Raw genomic sequence first — 26,431 nt, forward strand, 5'->3', positions numbered from 1 at the left:
TCACGTACACATTATAAGTAAGTAAATTATGGAGCAACTACTAAACAGCTGAATAATCTTTATACCTGGAAACCATTGTTGCTTTCCACCTTGACCTTGCCAAGTCCATTGTGAGCATGACCAACCTTCACCACGCATGGATACTTGTTTCCAACCTTAAAAAGATAATTTTAAATGAATCCATCCATCAAAAAACTGAAAATCTGACTAATGGCCAAAACCTAGGGGTCCTACCCCAAGGAAAAACATGAAAAGAAATTAGGATATTTTTAGAGTAAAAATAAAATTTTTTTGATTAATTAAATTTGCTTAGTATTGAATCTAAAATCTATTTATGCTATTTGAATTGATACTACCAAAATCATAAAAATGAAAGTTATTGCAAAATTTTCTGCAAAAAAGATAAATACACTAAAATAACATCCAATAAGATTAGAAAATAAGTTGTATAAGTGTCAGAAAATATAAAATCATCCATCCATACTTTTATTGAATTTTCTACTCTCTCAGGGGAAATAAAATTTGGTATTTTAAAGATAGATTTTTAAAAAATAAATCAAGAGAAATAATGCTTACCATTTCTTTGTGATTTGGGAAATATGTTTGGTCGATGAGTGGAAACTTGTCCTTTCCAAGCTTGTTTTGAACCTGGACCATGTGAGCATACACCCAGGGACGGTCCTAAAACAGATATCATAATTTCACCCTGGAAAGGTCCTAACATTATTCCAAGCTTATTTGAACCTAGACCATGTGAGCATACACCCAGGGACAGTCCTAAAACAGATAAAATTACACCATGAAATATTCCAAACATCTTTTATAGCCTGTTTTGAACCATGGAATGGTCTTAACATCAATCAAAGCCTGTTGTGAAGCTGGGACCATGTGAGCATGCACCCAAGATGGTCCTAAACAGATATGATTACATCCATGAATGGTCCTAACACCTTTTCAGGCCTGTTTTGAACCTAGACCACGTTAGCATAGAATGGTCCTAACATCTTTCCAAGCCTGTTGTGAAGCCAGGACTATGTGAACATACACCCAAGATGGTCCTAAACAGATACGATTACACCCATGAATGTTCCTAACACCTTTTCAGGCCATGGGACCATGTGAGCATACACCCAGGGATGGTCCTAAAATAGACATAATTACACCATAGAATGGTCCTAACATCTTTCCAAGCCTGTTGTGAAGCCGGGACTATGTGAACATACACCCAAGATGGTCTTAAACAGATACGATTACACCCATGAATGGTCCTAACACCTTTTCAGGCCTGTTGTGAAGCTTGGGTCGTATGGGCATACACAGATATCATAATTACACCCTGGAATGGTCCTAAAAATTTTATACAAGCTTGTTTTAAACCTGAACCATGTGAGTATACATCAGGGACTGTCCTAAAACAGATATAATTACACCATGGAATGGTCTCAACATCTTTCAAAGCCTGTTGTGAAGCTTGGACCATGTGAGCATGCACCCAAGATGGTCCTAAACAGATATGATTACACTCATGAATGGTCCTAACACCTTTTCAGGCCTGTTTTGAACCTAGACCACGTTAGCATACACCCAGGGATGGTCCTAAAATAGACATAATTACACCATAGAATGGTCCTAACATCTTATCAAGCCTGTTGTGAAGCCGGGACTATGTGAACATACACCCAAGATGGTCTTAAACAGATACGATTACACCCATGAATGGTCCTAACACCTTTTCAGGCCTGTTGTGAAGCTTGGGTCGTATGGGCATACACCCAGGAACGGTCTTAAAATAGATATAATTACACCATGGAATCGAATGATCCTAACATTCTATGCAAGCTTGTTTTAAACCTGGACCATTTGAGCATACACCCATGGATGGTCCTACAACAGATATAATTACACCCTGGAATAGTCCTAACACCTTTTCAAGCTTGTTGTGAAGCTGGGATCATATGGGCATACACCAAGAGACAGTCCTAAAACAGATATATTTACACTTAGGAATGAGCCTAACACGTTTTAGACTTGTTTTTTAGCTCAGGGACGGTCCTAAAACAGACATAGTTACATTTTGGAATGGTCCTAACAGTTTTCCAAGCTTGTTTAGAACCTGGACCATGTGAGCATACACCCAGTGATGGTCCTAAAACAGATATAATTACATACTGGAATGGTTCTAACACCTTTCCAAGCTTGTCATGAACCTGGACCATGTGAGCATACACCCAGGGACGGTCCTAAAACAGATATCATAATTACACCCAGGAATGGTCCTAACACCTTTTCAAGCTTGTTGTGAAGCTGGGATCATATGAGCATACACCCAGGGAGGGTCTTAAAATAAATATAATTAAACCATGGAATGGTCCTAACATTTTATGCAAGCTTGTTTAGAACCTGGACCATGTGAGCATACACCCAGGGACGTTCCCTAACAATATATCTTATAAACAATACAGTGCAGTGGAAGGGCCTTAAATAAGCTTGTATTAAACCCATAACATGTGATAATTCACCCAGAAAGTTGAAGGTACATTTTAAGATAATATGAAATAGTGATATACTTAGTAAATTTTTAAAAACTGTTAAAAGTTATAAAATTACCTGAAAATTGTAAACAGACTGAAGTGAGTTGAGACTGGGAATGCCGCCGTATTGAAAACCAAGTAGTAAACTCTGCGTACACATGCATAATTATCATTCTTGTTGTCATTTGATTTTTTGTTTTTAAATTTGGTGTAGCTGATCAATGAAATTACCTTTTAATTTCTCACCCTCTGTAACTAACAGACAAAATTTATCTCTAAGTTATTAGACTTCTTAGAAAATCTAATAACTTAGAAAATAATGAGACATTTTTGGCGCTATCACACAAATTACCCTGTTGAGCAATGATAACCTCCCCCCACCAAGAAGGGTTTTTTATTTATCAGTTTTTTACTTTAAGTTAGGTTATAGAGTACTTGGAATCGCCTTAGGGATAGGGCGTCAAAGGTATAAACCCCACAATCTGTATTCAACTGGGAAAGCACCTTTCTTTTACAAAATTTACCAAATAAGAAGATTTCTAATTGGATAAGATATGTATTGTGTACAGTTTTATTATATGCTATAGTGTTCCAAAAAATCTACAAAATTTTCATTAATGTCTATAGCCAACACTCACTGACGCGGCTTAATAAGAAAGAAGGCGCGCGGCTGAGTGTGAGTTATGCTTGTTCTGCAGTTTCTAGGCTATTCAATATGCTCATACGACTAATGGTCATTTTTGTATCTTCAAACTGTTAATCCATAATTTTATGTTCTTTTGGAACACCCAACTGTAGGTTATATATAGTTAATTGAATATTATTCTTCAATTAAGGAAGAATATGAATTAATTGAAAACTAATAGGTAGGTAATCTCATACTCAGTGTCATAGATATAAAGGTATTGGTTTACAATTTATCTATATAATTTTTCGTAGCAAAGATTCTGTATACATATATCGCGAGCTGCATTCGTTTCAAGTTTTACTTTATTAAAGTACATGATAATCTGGTGTAAATCCAAGTATTAATAAATACGTTAATTAAAACAATCTATTTTTATATTATATATTGACGTCTTAATCTTTTATAATGTCTTGAAAGTTTGTTTATGTCAATAAAAACCTAAATATTAATAAACATTAAAACTTTAAGGAAAGATCGCTTATTTTAAAAGTTGAGGATTAAACCCCACAAAAATAGATAGTAGTTAATTATTTCGCATCGTATTATATACAGCTGTTCGCGAATATTAAAATGAAAAACTAAAAGATTAAATCAGTTTTGTCAGCCCCGAAGGGCTTAGGCTTTTCGGAGCTAACCAAACTGTCTGTCTGAAGCTTAAGATAACCACTGAACTGGTTTGGCTCTTCTCTTCAGGGAATACACCTACTGGTCCTGTAATGATTTGAAGGTATTTTTTAGGGTGATGTGATACCCCCAACCTTCCCCCCCCCCCCCCAAAGAAAATGAAAAATACCTGCCCACAAAATCAAAAATTCTTTATAAAACCAAAAATTTTTTACTTTTTCTTTTTAAATCTAAAATACGAAAAATTAGCGTCATCAAATCTCTTGTAGCGAAGCCCCTAGAGGCTAGGGACGAAGTCACTAGTATTGAATATAGGGCTGGACGGAGGAAGTTTTTATCATTGAGAAAAAAAGGATTTAGTAACTTTTTATGCTTCTGGCATACTTTTATATTTTGCAGACCCTCATGGGAAATCACAATAACAGACACAAACTAAGCTTAAGGCTGCCGCCAAAAAAAAAATTCGGCTGCTATTTTCAAGAAGCGTGAACTTGAATTGTTAATAGAAAATTGGCTGAGTCTTTAGCCCCTCGGCACTAACAAAAATGGTTATTATCTTTTTTTAAAAAATATATTAATATCCGTGGAAAGCTATCTTTATTACGATACAATAAATAACTATTACATATCATACTTTAATCGATGATTTTGCACCCTGACGGTACAAGCATTTTCATATTTAGCAACAATAAGCGGATGTCAAACCTCTACATAAACCGCACCGACAAATTATACATTTGCATAATTTTTAGAATACAACTGGAAAATGTTGAAAAAAAGTAATAAAAATTGTGCATAATAATGTTGATAATATTTGCTTTAAAATACACAAAAGCCTGAATTAGTTGTCTGCCAGAGAAATAGTCAGGGAGGTAGGGGACATTAGTCTTTTATTACACTAGTCCCCAAAGTTATATAATAAAGTATTCTTATTTGTTGACTCGACATTTTTGGGACTTTCTTTTAATTTTGATTTGTTGGTTCATTTGTGTCTAAACGTTTCAACCACTAATTTAAATTTAAATAAGGTGTCATTTTGTGTATCATCATTGGGGATATCCATCAACTAATCGGCTATTGTCTTATCCCTTTAGATCCCTGAGAAATCATAGTGATTTAAAGTTATACACAGACTAATCAAACTTTTAGGGAGCGCAGCTTATCTGCTAGCCTTAGACGTCCGTATTTTTGTTCACCTTATGCTGTTGAGTAACTATGGCAACAAGGAATTAAAGAAAAGGACAGAAATTTAAGTTAATTTTAAGTTAAGTTTACTTTATTTTCATATTTCTTGAAAAACTATAAAAGGCTTCGCCAGGATAAGACGTTCTTATACTTTTTTATATTAGTTTCTCTTAATCATCCTACTATGAAAAAGTAAATAATTCCTATTATTTTAGCCCGCTGCGTGTTTCAGATTATTATATAACATGAAAATGTGATGTATGATCCAAGTAATAATATATCCATTGGTAACAAATAATTCTGTTATTATGTGCAGTAAGTAAGTATTATGTTTTTGCTTATCTAAACATATGTTACAGTTGGGTGTTTGAAGCAAGTCTCCTTTCATTAAATAAAAATCGATTTAAGACAACTGAGGCTGGGAATCTTTTCAATTGACGTAAGCATCCCCAAAATGGTCTTTGTCAAAGCTTCATTATAAAGGAGAGTGTTATCAGTACAGCAGATTGCAATATCTTTTAGTAGAGACATACAGGCAGACATCCTGCCTTTTCTATATCCATAAAAATTTTACTAAAAATGTTTATTCAACCTTTAAAAATTAAGTAGTCTTAAATAGTGTAATAAAGAAATTTTTTAAAAAGGAATACCTATTGAGTACACTTATTCGGATTATAGGCATACCTATTTTGCAGAAATACTTGTATTTATAATGAGTAACTATTTTGATCCGATTGAGATTTTTAGTAAGCTTCACATAGGATTATTTCAGGCTATTTCATATTTAGATTGAAGTCTTCTGCTGGTTTTAGGCTATATTTCTGTCCTTTCATATCCCTTCGAATTCAGATATCTAAATGCTAGAGGGGTAGCCGCTATTAAGAGATAAAATAGTATTATTTTTGTAAAAAGAAAACTATTTACAACCTCAATACTGAATATTATGTTTTTTTTGCTTATGTTAACACATGTAAACCTTGTATAGACTTGTAAGAAGTTTTTCCTAAGTTATACAAAAAGATTTACTCACTATGCTTTTTTTTATTTTCTAGTATTGAAGCTACTATATAATTAGAAATGTCCGTTCGTTCGTTTGTTCTTACGTCTGTGGAGAAAATGAAACTACTCGGCTTTTATACTAACTTTATGACTAACTTTGTCCATCCATCCATCCATTACGAAAACTATGATAGAGATAGAATAGATTTATACTAATTTTAGTAATGATTCAACTGACTGACAAGAAATTAATAAATTTGTAAGCTCGTTCTTTCATCCATAGTTATATGGAGATATTATAATTTATACTTTTAGTCGAAATGTGATTTACTGAACTTCTTAGTGAAGATTCTTCTGACCTTGAAACATTAACTTCTTAACCAAATCATTTTTTTCGGCCATACCGAAAACATAAATATAATTGGTTAGCTTTAATTGAAATGTAATTTACTCAACTGCTCTATAAGTTAAATGTCTTCAATCTAATTTAAATCTATCCCTTATCAAAGAGCTTTTAATACACTTCTAAATATTAGAAAATCCTTTTTATCTATTTTTACTAATGGAATTTGACATCCTCGTTTATTTGTAATATCTATCTTTTTTCTCGATAATGAATTAATCCTATGAGAATTCTTATTCCACATTTATGTGTTATAGTATTAATTAGCATTGTTCTTATATATATCATTAAATAATTAAATATTATCATGGGATGTTGTATAATAAAATTTAAGGGGCTTAACAAAGAAGAAGGGACAGACAGACAGAAATTCTTTACAAATTAGCTTCGCTACAAAATATTTTTTTTTCTAAAAAGAGTTATTAATTTCCGTGAAAAGGGGATTGTTTGGGAAAGTTAGTTAGAGCATAGAATTAGCATTACAGACAGAGGGACAGACAGACTTAAGGACAGACAGACACAACTTTTCACAACGTAGCTACGCTTCTAAAAATCTTTATCCAAAAATGATAATTAATTTCCTTGTGATCTTCGTTTGCGTCCCTCAAGTTTTGTCTAATTAACAGGAAGTCTGGCTTAAAAGATCTAAAAAGAGAGAAAAAGTTTTCAATGTATTTTCAAGTGTGTCTTCGATGCCGATTAACATCCGCTGAAGCAATTCTGAAAAATCCTGAATCGTATCGAATTTTATGAAAAAGAAATCAAGAATATACATAAGATTCATAAATCAATACCAGTTTTGTCGGTCCAATAATTTAGCCATTCGGGGCCAACAAAACAGAAATTAACTTTCATTTCTTCATTTTACTATCTACAGAAAGCTGTTTATAATACGATGCAAAAATAACTATCATTTAATTCATTATTCCAGACGATCTTCAACCTGCCCCAAAATAGTTATAATCTTTTCCTAGACCTACAAGAAATTTTACTGTAAAGAAGAAACATGTTGATCTAGCGGTTTACGGGATCTAAAGCTACATACAGATATATCAATTTACTTTTTTAAAGAAACATAAAAATTTAAAATCTTACTTTAATACTCTGTTTCCTGGTTTATTATTCAGAATAGATACTGTCACTCCTGAAAATATTATTTTAATTATTAACAAGCGTCAACGCCCCTAGAGGCCTCTTAAGGGGATGGGGAGGGGGGTGGTAAGTCGACTCTACACTTTTAATTATAATGTTTTAATGATGTAAAAATAATATTTTGAGGATGTCTTCTTTTAATGGGCCCATTTCTCTTGGGAGGATGGAGATACCCTACCCCCCTCCCCCCCACCCAGCGGGCATCGAGAACCTTCAGTACACTATACACACAGAGACAGACAATTTGTTACTTTCGAAGATACGAAAGTGTTATGTGTGACGTCATAAAATACGTCTAAAAGGAAAGGATGAGAGGTGGAGTGGGAAAGGAAACCCCTAAAAAGTGATGGATTTAGAAGTATTTTTAGAACGTCACACATGACACTTTCCGTGTGTCCGTTACTGTCATGTAAGGATGATAAGAATAAGGAATATGAATAATTTATGTGAGAAAAAAAAAGAAGAGAACAAAAGGATATTGGGCGATTTCCCCAATATTCAATATGGACCTCAAACAAACTCTTACGAAAAAACGTATTCTTGATGCTTATTTTATACTAGGTTAGGTGAGGTAAAGGTTAGAAGAGACCCGCAGGGATAGTGTCACCGCAATTGAAACATATTTTTTTTCGGGAATCAAAAAAAATTGGACCGGATAAACTGTATTTGAGATGTGTTTGGAAACACAACATTTTTTTCATTTTTTCGGTATGTTAAGATATCAATAACTACTGAAATAATTAAGTTCTCCATCCTAGGTAAGCTTCACATAGGTCTTGGGATGGTTTTAGGCTATTTTATTTTTAGATTCATATCTTGATATGGTTTTAGGTTATTTTTCTGCCTATCCCTCTCCTTCGAATACAGAGCCCCTAGTTGATAGGGGCGCATTTGCTAATAAATTAACAAATCTTCTTTCAGTTTCATATTTGTCAAAGTAAATCTATGAACTCTTTTTCTCGTATTCATTCGAATCCGGTGGATAGGAACCGGTTCTCATCCATACGAAAAAACTATGTCTAGCACCGTATTATATCCAGCTTTCTACGAATATAAAAATGTACAATCATAAGATTAAAACCAGTTTTTTTGCCGGTGCCTTCGGCACCTCGGGGCTAAAAAATTTACTTTTAATCTTATAATTGTACATTCTATATCCGCGGAAAGCCGTTTATAATACGATGCGAGAAATAACTATTCTCATATTCATTCGAAACTGATTCTAATCCGGTGGATTAGAACCGGTTCTAATACGAAACTAAAACTATGTCTAGCATCGTATTATATCCAGTTTTCTACGAATATAAAAATATACGATCGGCACCTCGGGGCTAAAAATAACTGGTTTTAATCTTATAATTGTACATTTTATATCCGCGGAAAGCTGTTTATAATACGATACGAGAAATAACAATCTTAAATGTAAAATGTTTGTAATAAATTGTGAAAGTAGTAAAATATAATTGACACAATATTTTATTCTTCAACATAAATCATTTCTTTTCACATTTGTTTCCGAGAAATGCAAAAATAAACTTTTTCTTTGTATTTTAGCAATAGGTGTTACAAGAATGTCAGTGAGGGGAGACATAGGGCTTTTTATTACACCAATCCCTGAAGTATTGAGTTTTAATTGGTTGGTCCAAAATGTTTCAACCATTATTTGTAATCTACAGAAGGGGTAATTTTGTGTATCATCATCAAATTATCGGCCATTGTCTTGTCCTTTTACATCCCAGGAGGAATGAAGTTTTTAAACGGGAAATGTGAATGAAACGATTTTGGAAGATAAATTATTTCTAGTTGAAAACTGTAATAATCCGGCATCTTAGGAGATAAAACAATGGGCAATAAATTGATTTACATATTACAATCATATTAGGCTTTCAATAGAATAATGTTATTGTTTAAAAAGTGAGGACAGTTTGTAACAACCAATCAAATACCCAAAACTTTTATTAAATTTTGGGTTCCAGTATGATTTACAGTCCAATTTCCTCTTCCTTTTTGGTAATACAATAATGTATTTTTTTAATGAGCATATCAAAATAAAAATAATAGTTATTTCTCGCATCGTATTATAAACAGCTTAAGATTATAAGATTAAAACTGGTTTTAATCTTATGAATGTACATTTTTGAATTCGTAGAAAGCTGTATATAATACGATGCTAGACATAGTTTTTTCGTATGGATGAGAACCGGTTCCTATCCACTGGATTCGAATGAATACGAGAAAAGATGATTTTTACTTCATTTCACGAATAACCGTAAGAGATTTATTATTACTTGGATTTTACACCAGATTATCTCTAATAAAGTGAAACTTGTAGCTGGCTAAGATAACGATCCCCACCTATCCTCCTCCTTTGTATCTTACCCTACCCTCCTACTGGATTAACAAACTGACTATAAACAAGTTACATGTTAGCAAGCCAAATTGACGAAAAATTTTCCCCTGTCATAATATCCACGTATATTCTACATCCATTTACCCCTGGCAATTCTACGTGAAAAAAGAAATGAAAAGCAAAAAATTGGATTGTCGAGTGAGAGAGAAAATAAAATAAAATGAAAATACCTGATTCGTTGTTAGCAGATACTGTTAGATCTCTGAAATAAAAAAAATACATTTTTTCATTATTTTTAGACGTGTCATCAAATAAGATTATTTTTGAGAGATGTGTTCTTTTTTTCTTTTCTTTCCATAAAAAATGCATTAAAAGTCTTTCATGTTTAATATTTATATGATGTATTACATAAGCAAAGAAGGGTTACGTTCATAAGTAGCGCAGTAATAATAAGAGTATTATCCAGTTAGAATTTACATTTCATTGGTTTAAGCAGGGATCTAAGGGGATAAGACAATGACCGATAAATTGATTACAGATACACAGAATTACCACTTCTGCATATAGTGGTTGAAACGTTTGGACACTCAACTTAATGAACAAATCAAAGTTTGATTAAAGTCCCCAAAGTCAATAGGTCAACGAATAAGAAAACGTTAATATAAAATTATGGGGAATAGTGTAATAAACGGTCCCCTTCCTTCTGATTTTAAGGTTTATATTTTTGTTAAAAGGAACATTAACTAAAGTATAAAATAAATTTGTTGTCAAATAAACAATCTAAATTTTTAAAATCAAGAGTATATTACATTTAACTTATCAAAACTATTATTCGTTGTTATAACAACAGACAGACATACAGTTATACCCTTCATGTTAAGTAGCCTTGCTACTAATAGTCTTATGATGTATGCTCTTGATATAAAAGGTTATACATAATATGTTAATAGCATTAAAAAATGCTTCAAAGAGGATGCATGATGCAAGAAATTTTTTGATAGACTATAGAACATTAAAATGACCTAGGACTTTTTGGAAATATAAAGCAACTAAAATACTCAAAATGCACAGTTAAATTTTTTACTCTTAATTAGTACAAGACCTGAGATGGATTCTTTAAAAAAGATAGGGTCGATTAGAATTGTTTTTGTAAAAAAAAACCTCCAAAATCAAATAAAAATCTACAAAACTTAAACAAAATCTTATGTTAATAACCTTTTTATGATTTTATAAAATTTTGTAGATTTTTTATGCGATTTGGAGGATTTTCACCAAAATAATTTTTCTTCACTAAAAGACCCTAATTTTTTTTTAGAATCCACCTCAGGTTTTTAACTGACATAATCTTTCTTTCAGTGTGATTTTACCCGTGTATTTTGAAAATTTTAGTCGCTTGATAATACAAGTAAGTGTCCATTTCCCTCCGAGTGTTTTAAAGTTTCATTATATCATTATCTATAATCAATTTTATTTTATTCGTGCACTTTTTGCATTTTTACACTTTCTGTCACAATCATTTTGATTAAAATGGATTAATAATCTGTAAAAAAAAATGTGTACCTGAACTCTGCCTGTTCGACTCTAATATCATGGTCTGTGTGAACCTTCTTCCCTCGGAAATATTTTGACCTAAAATATGTATGTATATTTAAATCGCACGACGAATGCACAGAATGTGCTTGATATTTGATTAGATCAGTTCATATCATTTTGTGTCATATGATACACTAACGGAGGGGGGAGGGGTGCTAGGGGCAATTACTCTAGGGAGGCTGGAGTATCCTCTCCCAAAATAGTTACATACCTTACTGGGATGTATGAGAAGGATAACCATATGGGTTCAGCGGTTAGCTATATCCCACAGGACAAACAGATAGATAGACAGGCATCCTGTTACTTTTATATAAGGATTAAAGATTTGCTATAGTGTTGCTTAGCTTGTAATATCTTACAATTCTGTATTATGATAATAGAGTTGCTACGCTTGTAATAACTTACCAGTCTGTATTATGATCATCAATAACAAGAAGACAGAGACACTTGTCCTTGTTATAACCTCTGATGGCCTCTGCCTTGTCCCTGGCCTGCTCAACCTTGGCTGATACAACCTAAATATAATAATCTACAATCCTTTATTCCTCTGCCTTGTCCCTGGCCTGCTCAACCTTGGCTAATACAACCTAAATATAATAATCTACAATCCTTTGTAGGTGTGTTTAGTGTCCCAGGAAAATAGGGATAGATGTCACAGATTTTGGCCTACCTATTCTATTGACGTCATAGTAGAGGGAAAGAGAAAGGGAAGGGGAAAAGAAACCACCTCGAAAAGAGATGGGATATAGGGTATTTCCTGACGTCAACAGAATAGGTAGGCCAAAAGCCGTGACATCTATCCTCATTTTGCTAAGGCACTAAAGACAGCTACACCGAAATTTCAAAAACTATACCTTTAGAAAATAAAGAATCAAGGGTTTATGCTTTTTAGGTTTTTTGCTCTATATGTATAAACTATTGGTTGCACCACTAGGATTAACGGGCTCTGTTTTCGAAGAGATTGCCTAAAACTTTCCTAAGACTAATATCTATAAAAAAAAAAATATAAAGGGACCAAGGTGAAGCTTCACTAAAATAGAAAACTCAATCTAATTAGTATTTATCAAAATTTTAAGTTAATCTAATGGTTCATAAATTAGGATTATGGCCCCATTCAATAAATTCTTTCTCCTTATAAGATTGAACCATTTTTATTATCAAAATTAAAAATTATTTTAATAAAATCTGTTATCTGAAAAGTATTAATACTTGACTTAAAGATAATCCTTTGGATAAAGTACAATAATTTTACACACTGTTTAAATACTAAAATCCTTATACTAAAGTAACAGGATGTTTGTTTGTCTGTGTGTGTATCTGTGTGTGTGTCTGTACCGAAGGATCTCGCTAACCGCTGAACCGATCAGGTTCTCCTTAACAGGGTAGATTCTCATAGGTCCTGGGAAGGTTTATAACTATTTTGGGGGAGGGTACCACCACCCCCCCAAGAGAAATCACAATAAAATCGAAAAAAAAATTAAATATTCCTGCCGCATAGTGTCGCTAGCATATGAATGTCTCTACGTAGCGTAGTTGCGCTGCGTAGATACATAAATTTATTATTTAACAGCTGATTGACCATAGACAAATTATTTCTTAAATTAGATATTTAAACTAAAAAAAAATTTAAATTCCATTAGAAGCCTCTAGGGGCGTAGCCGCTAGTAAAATATAATGTAGTGTTTAAATACTGGATTAGGACTGGCTATTTGTTTTGGTTAAACTTTATGGGGGAAAAATAAAAAATAGATTGTACGTTCATAGCCCATAGAAGCTTTGTAATCAAAAGGGTAGGTAAGAAGGGGATATAAAATTAGTCTAAAACCATTCCAAAGCTCAAATATACAAAATGAATTAGCCTAACACCTACAGGACCTATGTGAGGCTTCCTTAAAGAGAACCCAATGAATTTATTATTTATTAGAATCTTATGCTTCAGACAAAAAAAAACTTACTTCTTTATTTAAGAGGATAATAATTACATATCGCATCGTATCATAGACAGCTTTCTGCGGATATTAAAATAAAAAATATAACATTAAAACCAGGTTTGTTAGCTCCCATTGGCCCAAGGCCAGGGCTAACAAAATTGTAATTAATTTTATGATTTTTATCTTAATAATCGTGGAAAATTGTCTGTAATGTGATGGTATTCTTGATTTTTTAGTATGGCAGAGAACCCGTTCTGATCCAGCGGATATTAATCGATTTTTATAAGCCATACTGGAAAATACATTAATCCCAACCTGTGAAATATTTGTCATCTTGCCTAGGAACCCTGACTTCTTCTCTTTCAGCGGGGAGGTTGGTGCCGAGGTTGTGCGGCTGCTCGGCCGCGGCGGTTGTGGCGGCTGCTGGCCGGTCATGTCTGTCCCCTCCCTGGAAGCTGTCCTTGGCAGGCTACCGCTAGGTGTTACTGGTGAAATTACTCCGTCAGCCCTAAAACATTGAAAAATTAAAAATACTTTTAACAAACTTTAAAGTACTTTACATATAGAGTATTTTTACGATTGGCGTATTGTAGGTTTGAAGCGCATTTGTCTCAGAATGCCGCTAAAAATTTCTCATAATATTATTACTAATTACAATTATTGTATCATCTAAAATACAGTATTGCTATCTAACAGAAGCAGTATATCAGTATTTCTACTTTTTTACCTAAAATCTTTATGGAAGGGTGTGTATATATTCCCAAATTGTCTTGATATCAGATTTCAGGAAGAGTATTGTAGCACAATATGACATACATTGAGAATAACTTTCCTTATATAGCAAATGTATTAGGGACTTGGTAAAGGATTCTGATAAACAATTGTTTATTATCATTGTAATTTAGTTAATGATTAAAGTCACTATATAGTTTTACTTATCTCATCATAGTTTAACATATCTATTATTATGTACAGGTAGTAAAATTATTATAAATTTCATTAAAAAACTTAATCATTAGATATTAATTTTAGATATTAGAGATGTTTCCCAAGCTAAGAAATAGAAAAAGCTACTATCAGATTTTAAAGTAAGATTTCTAAAAATTGTATTTTAGAATCCTAGACCTTGTCCCAGTATAGTACAACAATGTATGAATAATGCATATTACATGTATATAGTTCATGCATTTTTCATGTTGTTACCTTTTCTTTACAAAAAGTTTTAATAGCATGTTACTTGTTAGCAGGTCAAAAAGCTATCAATAGTTACAAACAAGGGCAGTAAATGTGAGATAAATTATAGATATATCAACCATAAAGTTGTCAAGCTACAAGTATTTGACAAATGTAGAAATAGGCTCCCTTATATTATTGAACATTAAAATCAAAATACATTATTTAATTAAATCCTTCGTTACTTGTTTTTGTAATTATAATACAAAAAGTGAAAAAATTAATTTAAACAGAAAAAAATCTAATAATTAAAAGACTGAAATGTTCAATCTAATTTCAATAGAAATGAACACAAATTTTGTTTAAATTTTAAAATTTAGGTAAAATTTAGAACTGTGTTAAACTTTTAATGATATTTACATTACCAGGAACTTACTCAAATATATCTTCTTCCTAAATCTAAACTTATTACATATTTCATAGTTTAATGTTCTTTACATTTTGTAAATAATATTTCATGAAACTTTTAAGAAAGTTATTAATATCTACAACTTATTTTCAAACCTGGTTTGGGGTCCTAAGATCTGTTTGTAGTAGTCTTAACTACAACCAATTCAATCATAAACTAACAACATAAAGTTTTTGAAGAATTAAAACAATGTATATTGGCAAGCATGTATTTAATGGATATCACTCTTACACATTGTAAAAAAAGGTAATATTTATTTTTATCCATATAATAATTTATTGCCAAATTTTATCAATTTTATAGTATATTTGGATGCTTTCCCTCAAAGTGCCCAGCAAAACTCTGCAACCCTTAATTTTAAAATACATTCAAAAGAAGGAAGGCTTTAACATTGTGGGGCCTTTACTTGCGGTGCCCTAACTCTGCGGAATTACCATGTACCCAATATAACCTGACCTGACCTAAAGTAAAACACAAACATACAAAAAACGTACTTTCAATTTATTTCACAATAAGGAGGGGGAGGTGGTTTCTGTGCTCAACTAGGCAATTCAAGGATATTGCCTGTACTTGTAAATGCATGTAAACAATGCTTTTATTGTAACTAATAAAAGGAACTATCAGGACAATTATAGTCATAATAGGAAATCAAGGACAATTATTTGCACATGTAACAAAGATAAATAATTGTCTTAAAAAAGAATACGTAAATACAAAATTTATGTAAAAATTGTATAAAAATTTTAATTTTTAAGCAAAATTAGTAGTCAAATATTAATAACAAAAGAATATGTGGATTGAATTCAATAATTAAGTACAAATGGAATTGTTGACCATTGTGACAGTAACCATTTGTTGGATAAAATCTTACTATTTCAATAGAGGATAAGACAACAATTAGAATAATTACATACATGAAAATCCCAATAAATATACATTATCAAAGTATGTAATATATAAAGTATATACAATACACTCATCCTTCAATATAAAGTATTGGACAATATTTACACAAAACTAAATATTTGGATATTCTGCTCAATCATGTTGTTCCACCGTTTTATATACATATATTTATAAATAGGCCTCATTCATGATGTTTTCACTATCTCTGTTATATTTTCAAAGCTTAAATGTAATTTTTTTGTAATATTCCACAAAATTGGGTGGAAGCTTCCAGTCAAATGCGATTATTAGGTCAAACTGTTCTTAATTATGCGTTTAATTTTTCTATGCATTAGTTCAAAATTAAGTACAGTCTTACCTAATAAGCACATTTGGCTGTAAGCTTGTATTCAATTTAATGGATTATTGCAAGAAAAAAATGAAGCTTTTTGTTCTTCCATTTAATCTGTGTTACCTGAACTTTCATCTATGCTAACCAAAGGTTTTTGTGGCAAGAATTATTGATTTATAAAATTCCTTGGAAACAATTCATGTTTTTAAAATCCTTTTTTAGCTACTGTATAAGAGCTTTAATCATGGCACTAATATTGTTTAATACTGAAAGATTATTTTATTACATGAGTGATACTGATGTGTAAACAAAAATGTTGTTGCTCAGCAAATAGAGAAAATACCAACTCTTTGCTATTGATCATTAATATGTTTTACAATTGTTCAAAATCTTACTTTGTATTTATAATAAATTTAAAGGGAGAGTTAGGTTGTGCTAAAATTCCGTAAAGGTGTGAGTTTTAAGGCCTAAAAACATTAGTAGAACGATAACATTCACTAAATATGTGTATTCCTTATTGAATTAAAAGAACAATAGGCAATTTTTTTAAGTTAACATAAATTTTATCGTTCTACTACTTAAGCCTTAAAATTCACAGCTTTACGGAATTTTAGCACAACCTACCTCCCCCTTTATGAATAAATTGAAAAATATTGTTAAAACTTTAAATACTTATGCAAGAAAAAATCACTTTGTGAGTTTAGATTTAATATACGAAATTTTACCTTACCATTTTAACACAATGTTACAAAGTTTAACTCTATTTATAGAATAATATGAAAACCATCAAATTGCAAAAAACTTATTTTGTAAACCAAAGCAATTTTCTAACAGTATCATTTGAGGTTTGATAAATTACTAAATGGTTTTTTCTGTACAAAACACACTTTTTGAGAAAGCATTTGATAGGCAATCAAAATGTCTCATGAATTAATCAATTTTCTGTGATTACTGCCAATTAAATTGTAATTGTCTTTTTCTGTCAACATTATATTAATATTTGATGCATTTTGTAATGAATTTATTATTACTATATTAAGATGCCATGCATTTCTGTCCTTTCTAATAGTCTTGTTCAGAAATAAAGGGTATTTAAGTCAATGATTGGAGAAAAAGATGTTTGTTAGTTTTTCACTTAAAGACCTCACGCAAGGCTAGGCTCCACACAATTTGTTTATCTGCAAACAAAGCAAGAAAATTGTGTGTATCATTTAGTACTTAATTTCAGAATTCAATTATAATAATTCTCTATTTTTAAAAACATTTCCTGAACCCTTGATCCCAGGACTGAATGCAATTAGATACAAACTGTATATTTATTTATATGCTAATGCAAGTTTTATGGTTCTCGTCTGACTTATCAATATTCCTTTTGCTTACAATTTGCATTAATTTCTTACATAATATGCAAATGTATTGTGCATACATAAACTGTAAGTTTTAATATTTTGCATCAATTTGTATTTTAACACATTTTTTTTTCTTAAATAGAAGCTCATTCATCTATCATATCTTCTGTTAAAAGAATAAAATTGATTATTTAAATAGATTAATTATTTCTGATTGTGCATAGTATCAATTAAATAAATTCAAACCACAAACAAACTTTTAGCTTTATTGAAGTTTTGATAAGTGCAGTTTAAAGCTTTTTAAAGTGCCCATATAAAAATGACGCCTTACTGGCCTACCATTGGTCAATTAAAATGTAACTGACCTGCCTTTGGTAATTTAGTCTGTCATTTAGCCAATCATTTTTACTTTGTATTGTATGACGTCATGTTTATAGGCACTATAAAGAACTTTGTGCAATGTAATTATAAGTGTGAATTGTATTTAAAATATCTCTTTTGTGGAAATTCATATTATAAACAACTTGTTACTATTTGTCAGTTAAGTACAGACTTGTTAGGGAATGATGATATCATATGAAATTATAGTATATGAATAAGATAAAAGTAAATATATTATTTAATTTAGCTTTCAATTCTTCATGTTCTAAACTTTATTTCTAGAATTTGAAATGATATGGATTTCAATATTATCTTTAGAAGAAGCAAAGTAGAATTTTGATAGTTCTATAAAAACATTGAATTATTCTTATCTTTTTGAATAAATTTCACAATTCTACTTTTTCCCTGTCGTAAAATACATTGAAAATTGAAAAATTTAATCTAGATATAAAAATATTATTAGGTTTTAAAAGTGCTTATTATTAATTTTACAATTGAAAACATTCTAGGTATGCCCTTTTAATATATGTCTGTCAAAGTTTGCTCTGTGTAGAAAATTTGAACATGATCACATTCTAACTTACCTATTTTGAAAGTAAGACCTGAAAAAAGTAATTGAGTTTTTCAATTACATTCGTTTTCCTTCTGCATTAAAATACAATACTTTTAGTGACTCTTTTTGGTGCAGAGATGCAAAGGTCACAAGAATTTTTGAGAAAATTTAACATTATGCTTAAATCAACTCATTATATTGAAAGGTACAATATCATGATAGGAAGTTATTTACTTTACAGAAAGGGTAAAATATTATGCCTGTCAAACACATATACCTATTACTCAAGAAGTCCTACAAATAATGCTTTCATAGTTTTCCCTGATTTGTGATTACAATAAAAGCAAAGTTATAACAAATGATATAAATATAATTATAACATAAATCTACTACTACATTATTAAAATAACTAAACATATGAAATTCAAACACTTGTAGATAAATACTAAACATTGAAAGCCAATATCTAAAATTAGAGCTTTTATTCTTTTTCTTTTAAAATTAATGATAAGGGAAAATTATTTAAATTTGTTTATAAACTACCAACTGACCTTTAAAACTTTTAATAATAAAAGTATTGATTTTAATTAATGTATTCAACATATAAATTAGTGTTTAGCCGTTTTGAATTGTGTATAATATTTCTAAATAAAAAAATAATAACAGGACAGACAGCAACTAAATAGATAATATAATTTTTCAATTAATGTGAAGTATTTGAAATAGCATTCATAGATCAAATGATGTTAGTTTAATCTGAAATAAAATTTGACAGAAAGTAAACTATCGCTGAGACCTTATACATATTTTTATTCTCATAATGTTTGGCCGAATAAATGCCCTTGTTCCTGTCATTGCATGATTTAAGCTTGAATCCAGGTATGTGTTGGAATTGTGTAGTTATACTGCGGTCAAATTAAATCCAAATAATTCTAGCTCTCCACAAAAGTATTTAGAGATTGTTGGAGAGTGTAATTTTAAATAATTTCAACATTCAACTTTTGCTGCATTCAACATTAAATTTTACTTAAGTTAACTACTTTTTAAATTATTTTAAACAAATTACATAAGTAGATTCTTTTTTAAGACACCTGACTCTATTAACAAACAATCAAATTACTATATGATTTACAATAGTCTTACTTAAACACATAACTGAATGTTAATTATAGTACCGTTTTAGAAAGCATAATTTAATTATAAAAATCTGCCAACAAATTTTGTAGTATATTGTGTCTTTAATGTGTTAAACAAGGATTTTATGAGTGTAATCATAATAAATTACTGTTAATCTCCTAAACTAAGCAGCTAGAATTACAGGCTACAAACATATATAAGATCCATAGTATACTTAGTTTAGAAGTTATCATCTTTATACATGTAATAATTAAAAGTTAAATTTACTGAAAATTCTTCTGAAAAATCAGTAATTTATTTTCCATAGCAAATATTTCCTTAAAAAGCATGTATCCACTAGTCCAGCTGAAACCAACAAACTAAAGGACAACTAGACGGACACTTATTGTGTGTAGTAGCTACTCTACTCTTCTGTGAATTGTGTTTTTGTGTATATTGTCAAATATAACACTACAGTACATATAAACTAAAACACACTTTTGTCATCAAGCAGTATCTGTAAAAATGCTTTTTGCATTTTCAAAAGATGTATTATTAATCTGTTTTTAATGAACAATAAAAAACTTTAAAACAAACTTTTAATATCGGTAATCAAATGCAAACTATCATTTAGCATTTTTAACAGTGTATATATTACTTTATTATATTGCTTCAGGGATAAGAGGAATGGACATCAGAAAGAAAAAAATATTTTTTAACATCTTGCATTCCTTACTCCCTGTGTTAGCTGAAATAACATTAAATATCTTGAGTTAAATGGCTTTACTGTAAATGGCTTTACTGTAAAAATAGTTTAATTTTTTTTCTTGAGATGTGAATCCCTGATATCCCTGTGATGCTTACAATGAATGTTTATCCGAAGATGTGTGACGCTGTCTGATGTTACCAACTCCACCTCTAAACCATAAATAATTCATTTAAACTTATGTTAATATTCATGTATTTAATATTATTTTAATTATTATCTTTTACTAATTTAACCCGTTTAATGTTTACTTGCTCAATACTTAAAATAAATCATAAAGAAGTATATTTATTTATTTTTTTAGGTTTTTTGTAATCACCCTAGCTTTTGGCCAGCCAAAGATAGACAGAAATCTTATTTCTCTAGTATATATCTTTTAGATTTTATCAAATTTTTTGGGGACATAATTTTGTTCTTGTTTCCTACAAACTGTCTTGAAACTTTTCAATATTGGAAAATGTATAAAGTTTAACATGGTCTGGCTAACCAACCTCTCAAGATTATATTATCATTAGGAGCGCAGCCACTCATCAACCAGCCTTTTCTATCAGACTTTTATGATATAAGTTTAACATAAAAAAGATATATTCATATAAGGGACGTCCGAGCTTTTTATTATGAGGGGGGTAAAATGAGGGGTTTTAAGGGTTTAAAAGGTATAAACTATAGTATTTTTAAAGTTTAGTATTTTTAAATCTTCCATATACTTAAGTATTACAGCTGCGCTTTTCATGGACGTACTTATCCTTGCATGTGTATGATGCATATACAAATTAAATTCTAGAAATATTGGTTTTTCCTCATGATATTACATTAAATGTAAATTATTTAAAATTATGTTTAACAAACTTAATATTAATATAAAAATTTTTCCATAAAATTCTTAGTTGGTGGTAAAACAGTATTTTTATGAGATGAGCGTTTTTTCAGCTACGTGTTTTTAAAAGCGAAGCTTTTCTATAATTAGGGTCGGTCCGTCCGTACGTAACGGATAGCTCTTTTCGTTAATTTAGGCATGTTAGAATTGTCCTATCGATTTCAAACTTTGCATGATTAATCCTATAACAGTCAGGTGCGAGTTAGAAAGCGAAGCAACTCTATAATCGTTACCAGACAGTCCGTACGTCCATTTTAAACATGTTGCTTTTTAACTTTTTTAACGTCAACTTTTAATTTATGTGATAAAATTATTCGATTTGTCTGATTTTTGGAATACTGATTCCTAGGACAACAAAGCACATTGTTATATGCGAAGCATCTGTATAATCAAGTCCTAAAAATGTATATATGTTCTTAAACAATATTATGTATTTAAGCAGTTTTTACAGCCGATTTACTTACAATTTTGTTTCGTTCGACTTTTATACATTTATATTCTGATTATTCAGTTCTGACACTAAACAAGTGTTAATGTTCGTTTGTCCTATCGTTTCAGAGCTTGGCTTTTATGGATGTTGTCATCCTTGTTTATAATCCTTTTTTGTATATGCTATATCCCTAAATAATGATTTTTAATTTTAGATAATGATTCTTTTTAAAAATGTATCTTGATTAACAAAAAAGAATCCATAGAGAAAAAGAATATGGTATTAAATATCATTATCAAGAGAGGTAAGAAACATTAATGATTCTTCTATCTTCATCATTTATGTCTTTTACAGTTGGGAGATTCAAATATTTCTCCTCTCATAAAAAGGCAATGATAGATGTAGTATTTCGTTTGTTTGTTTATTAATTTCTAGTCAGGTTAGGTTAGGTTATTTTGGGTTCTAAGTACCCCGAAATATGGGGCACCTCAGTTATATGCTCCGCAGAGTTCGGGTCCCCCACAGGGGTTAGGGTTTCAATTTATTTTTTTAATAAGGGGGGGGGGGGAGGCCAATAGGCACTTTACGTGAAATGTCTGTATGAATAAAATTGTCCATTTTAACTGACGCAACTTGACGCCTGTTACGTTAGAAAGAAAACTTTTTCTACTAACCAACTTTTTCTTGAGTATAATAGTTGTATTTATGTGTTAGATATTACAGCTTATAACATTATGCTGTCTGCAAATCATTAACTACACATTATTTTTCTTTTCTTAGCCAAAGATTTAAAAATATGATCTCTGCATTCATTGTATCGTACAGAAATGACTTGAATCAAAATAAAATTAACTATAAAAAATATACTTCTAAATAGTTATCCTTTTCATAACTATCAGAATGGTTAACTCATTTTTTACTAGATAAATTAGACTGGAATTAGACTTTATTTTATTTTATAAACACTATTCTCTTAATCCCTTAATCTTATACCTTAATCTCCCTGGTAAAGTCTTAAAAAATCGCATCGTATTATAGACAGCTTTACGCGGATAATAAACTGAAAAATTGTAAGATTAAAACTATTTTTGTTAGTCCAAAGTGGTAGAATGCCCTGGTCTAACAAAACTTTTAATATTTTTATTTTAATATTCGTGGAAAATTTCTATGATACGATGCTATACATGATTCTTAATCAAAGCTGAAGACCGGTTCTAATCCAGCGGATTTGAATCCATACTGATAAATAAATTATTTCTCACCTTTTGACCAGCTCTCCATCAGGGTCGATTTTGTCGAGTCGATCATCATATGGCGAGGAGACATTCTCATTCGACAGCCTGAAACATAATAAATTTTAATAATCAATAACTTTTCACTCAGAAACGTCCAAGCATTTTTTAAGATGAAAGGTTTCAAAGGTTCGAGGGGGTAATCTTATGTATTTTTTTAATTTTGAGGGGGATAAAAGGAGGGTAAACAACACCCCTTTACCTCCACCCTTGGAAGTTTACGCTTTAACTGGCCAATATTAATTATATTACTAGATGAATAAAAGTCTAAAATATCTCTACATCGGAACCTAGTAATAGTGTCTAACTTTTTATCTTTGTGACGTAACAAAAATCCATCTCTTTTTTAGGGGTTCCTTTCCCACCTCCCCTCTCATCCTTCGTTTTTTGTTACGTCACAAAGATAAAAAGTTAGACACTATTACTGGGATCCTACATCGGGTTAAAGGATAAATTCTTGAGATGAACATTAAAAAATCTGAAAAAAAAGAATTAAAAGCTATAAAAAGCAATTAAGTAAACTCTAAAAATAATATCAGAAAAAATATAATTTTTTACAATTGACTATAAAGGTTTTTTTAAAATTTTGAAAAAGAAAATATTACTACTCTAGTTGTAAAATTAGGGAGAATGAATTTAAAATTTGAAATATTAAAAATGATAATTTAATACATAAATATGTTTCCAATATGGATTCGAATACGGTTAAGCCACACTGAAAAATCACATATCGCAATATGTAGAATTTTACACGAAAAAATTACATTGAAAATCATAAAAAAATCCAGGGAATTCGGCTCCTCGTTGCCAGCAAAACGGGAATTAAATTTACATTTTTATTTAGTATCCGTGGAAAGTTGTCTATAATAATAAATAACTATTATTACATTATATCAATACCTTTATCCATAATCAGAATGCGAATTTGAAAAATTGCCGACGGATAGAAACTATAGTAAACTAAATTTATAGTTTTGAATAAGTTAAAACTTTCATTGGAGAAATATGTATTTTCACTTAATACTTCTCTAGGGCATATTTTGAAAATAAATTTATACTTGTAAATATTAAGTTAGATAAATAGTTCCCGCAAGGCTCAAAGTGTGTTTACTTCTTTTAAAGATAATATTTCTCAACGCGAGGCTTTTCTATTTTTATGGTCGGTCCATTTAGCTTTTTTCGTTAACTTAAACATGATATAACTGTCCTATCGATTTTAAACTTGGCATGATGATTCCTATAACAATAAGGTACGATTTAGGAAGGGAGCAACTCTATGGTCGTTACCAGAATGTCCGTATTTTCATTCAAAACATGCTAATTTTTTTTACTTGTTTGACAATTTTTTTGAATGTTGTATTATACTCTTCATCTCTTTTTTGGAATACTGATTACAACAAGGTGCAATGTTTTAAGTCCGAAAAAATATGTCTTTTTACAGAATACTGTTTTAAGCAGTTTTGCAACAAATTTACTTGCAATATCTTTTAGAATTATACATCTATATTCTGCTTATTTAGTTTAGACACCTATCCGTTACATTCCTTTGTTATTATGGATGTTGTCATCCTTATTGAATTTTAGGTATCTTAGTATCAATGCATTTAAAATGTTATGTTATTTTATGACACCTTGACTTTTACAAAGTGTCTAATACTCCATTATGAAATACTATAAACCTTTAACCTTTTAACTAATTTAATTAAAACAAAACAATATTTTTCCCCTGTTTAGATATACTATACTATTATACATATGTATATAGAATAATGTTATAAAAACTTAATTAGCTGAATGGTTAAGTATAGTTATGTAGTTTCACTTTAGAGAGAGGGTGATAGGTCCATAGACTATAATCCATAGACTATTTTTGAATATATCATTATAAAAATTGAAAATTTTTATCTTTTTAAAAAAACTAGATATTTTCTCAATTATTAACCATGAAAATAAGTAAAAATCGCATTGTTTTTCGAAAGCTAACATACTTTTACGAATAATAGGCAACCTCCCCTTTTATCTAAAGTATTCGATGGTTTGATCTCATTAGTACTTTAGCAAATTGCATTTCCCAATAAATAACACATCTCAATAATTAAAGCTTATTTTATACTTTTACTCATATCTTTATAAAAAAAATACTTTGATTAAATTAATAAAAATATACGATTTAAGTACTTTTTAAAAATTTATTATTTTTATTTTTATCATCATATTAAATATATTATACATTCATTTATAAAAAAAAATTATGGCGACTAATTGATTTTTTCATAAAAGACATAATTTAAGCTAATTATTAATACCTAATTGGCAATAAACCTTATTAGAATTATTTTCTTTTAAATTGAAATTACAAAACCAATGAGAAATTATATATTTAACCAGGCTTTTGTTTTTATGAAATTAATAAAGTAAGTTTTTTTGTTTCGTATTGCTATCCACTGAACCTATCGTAGTCACCAAATCAGAGAAGCTTCGCATAATCCAGGGTTGGTTTTATGCTATGCAATTTCTAAATTCCTTTCTCTTCAATGCTAGGGGGAAAGAGACTAAGTTAAAAATGTATAAATGAATTTTACATTCTGAAAAGGAAACGTATTTTTTGCTAGGATAATGATATTGATGGATTTTCTCGCAGACGAAAATATTTTTGCCAGTAATTGGTTGGGATGGGTTGTCGGTCTGTCTGTTACAATTACATATATTCATTATTTCCCCTTTTTAAAAGCGAAGCTTTTCTATAATTAGGGTCGGGTCGTCCGTCCATCCGGAACGAATAGCTTTTTTAGTTAATTTATGCATGTTAGAATCGATTTCAAACTTTGCATGGTAATTCCTGTAGTAGTTAGGTACGATTTAGAAAGAGTAGCAACTCTATAACCGTTATAAGAATGTGCGTCCATTTTAAACATGTCGTTTTTTTTATCTTTTTAACAAAAAAATTTTATGAGATACAATAATCTGATTGATCTGATTTTTGGCATACTGATTCGTAGGACAACAAAGTATAATGTTATAAGCGAAGCATCTCTATAATCAAGTCCTAAAAATGTCAGTATGTCCTCAAACATTATCCTGTATTTCAGCGGGTTTTCAACAATTTTATTTTGACTTTTATACATTTAGGCTTTTATGTCTATGTTCTTATGTTCCTACCGTCTCATAGCTTCTCTTTTATGGATGTTGTCATCCTTGTTTTAATCTTACTCTATCTTTCTATTTCTGTCATTCACTTCTTAGAAGCAGAGCTAATCTATGTATAATTTGGAGGTTAAATTTCTCCGCTGCTATAATAGCTAGAGGTCATTTTTTCTGTTACTTATTCCGCT

General features: G+C 30.4%; 1 protein-coding gene across 7 annotated transcripts in view; it reads right to left on the reverse strand.

Annotated features, from left to right (window-relative positions):
• Syn (synapsin) overlaps window positions 1-26,431 on the reverse strand; it is a 94,493-nt gene that overhangs the window by 23,246 nt on the left and 44,816 nt on the right. For 6 of the 7 annotated variants that reach the window (XM_080162783.1, XM_080162771.1, XM_080162777.1 and 3 more), the window contains 10 exons: window positions 23,070-23,147; window positions 13,772-13,964; window positions 11,931-12,040; window positions 11,493-11,561; window positions 10,163-10,194; window positions 7,526-7,574; window positions 7,012-7,075; window positions 2,608-2,679; window positions 577-681; window positions 66-155 (listed from right to left, as the gene is read on the reverse strand). In XM_080162783.1, coding sequence (XP_080018909.1) covers window positions 66-155; window positions 577-681; window positions 2,608-2,679; window positions 7,012-7,075; window positions 7,526-7,574; window positions 10,163-10,194; window positions 11,493-11,561; window positions 11,931-12,040; window positions 13,772-13,891 — 711 coding nt within the window. In that variant the 5' untranslated portion in view covers window positions 13,892-13,964; window positions 23,070-23,147. Of the gene's footprint in view, window positions 1-65; window positions 156-576; window positions 682-2,607; window positions 2,680-7,011; window positions 7,076-7,525; window positions 7,575-10,162; window positions 10,195-11,492; window positions 11,562-11,930; window positions 12,041-13,771; window positions 13,965-20,598; window positions 20,653-23,069; window positions 23,148-26,431 lie in introns of all 7 variants that reach the window. The other variant, XM_080162765.1, reaches the window with a different exon arrangement.

Source organism: Acartia tonsa, chromosome 1 (genome assembly GCF_053477335.1).
Source record: "Acartia tonsa isolate MP-2025a chromosome 1, ASM5347733v1, whole genome shotgun sequence".
Taxonomy (NCBI): Eukaryota; Metazoa; Arthropoda; class Copepoda; order Calanoida; family Acartiidae; genus Acartia; species Acartia tonsa.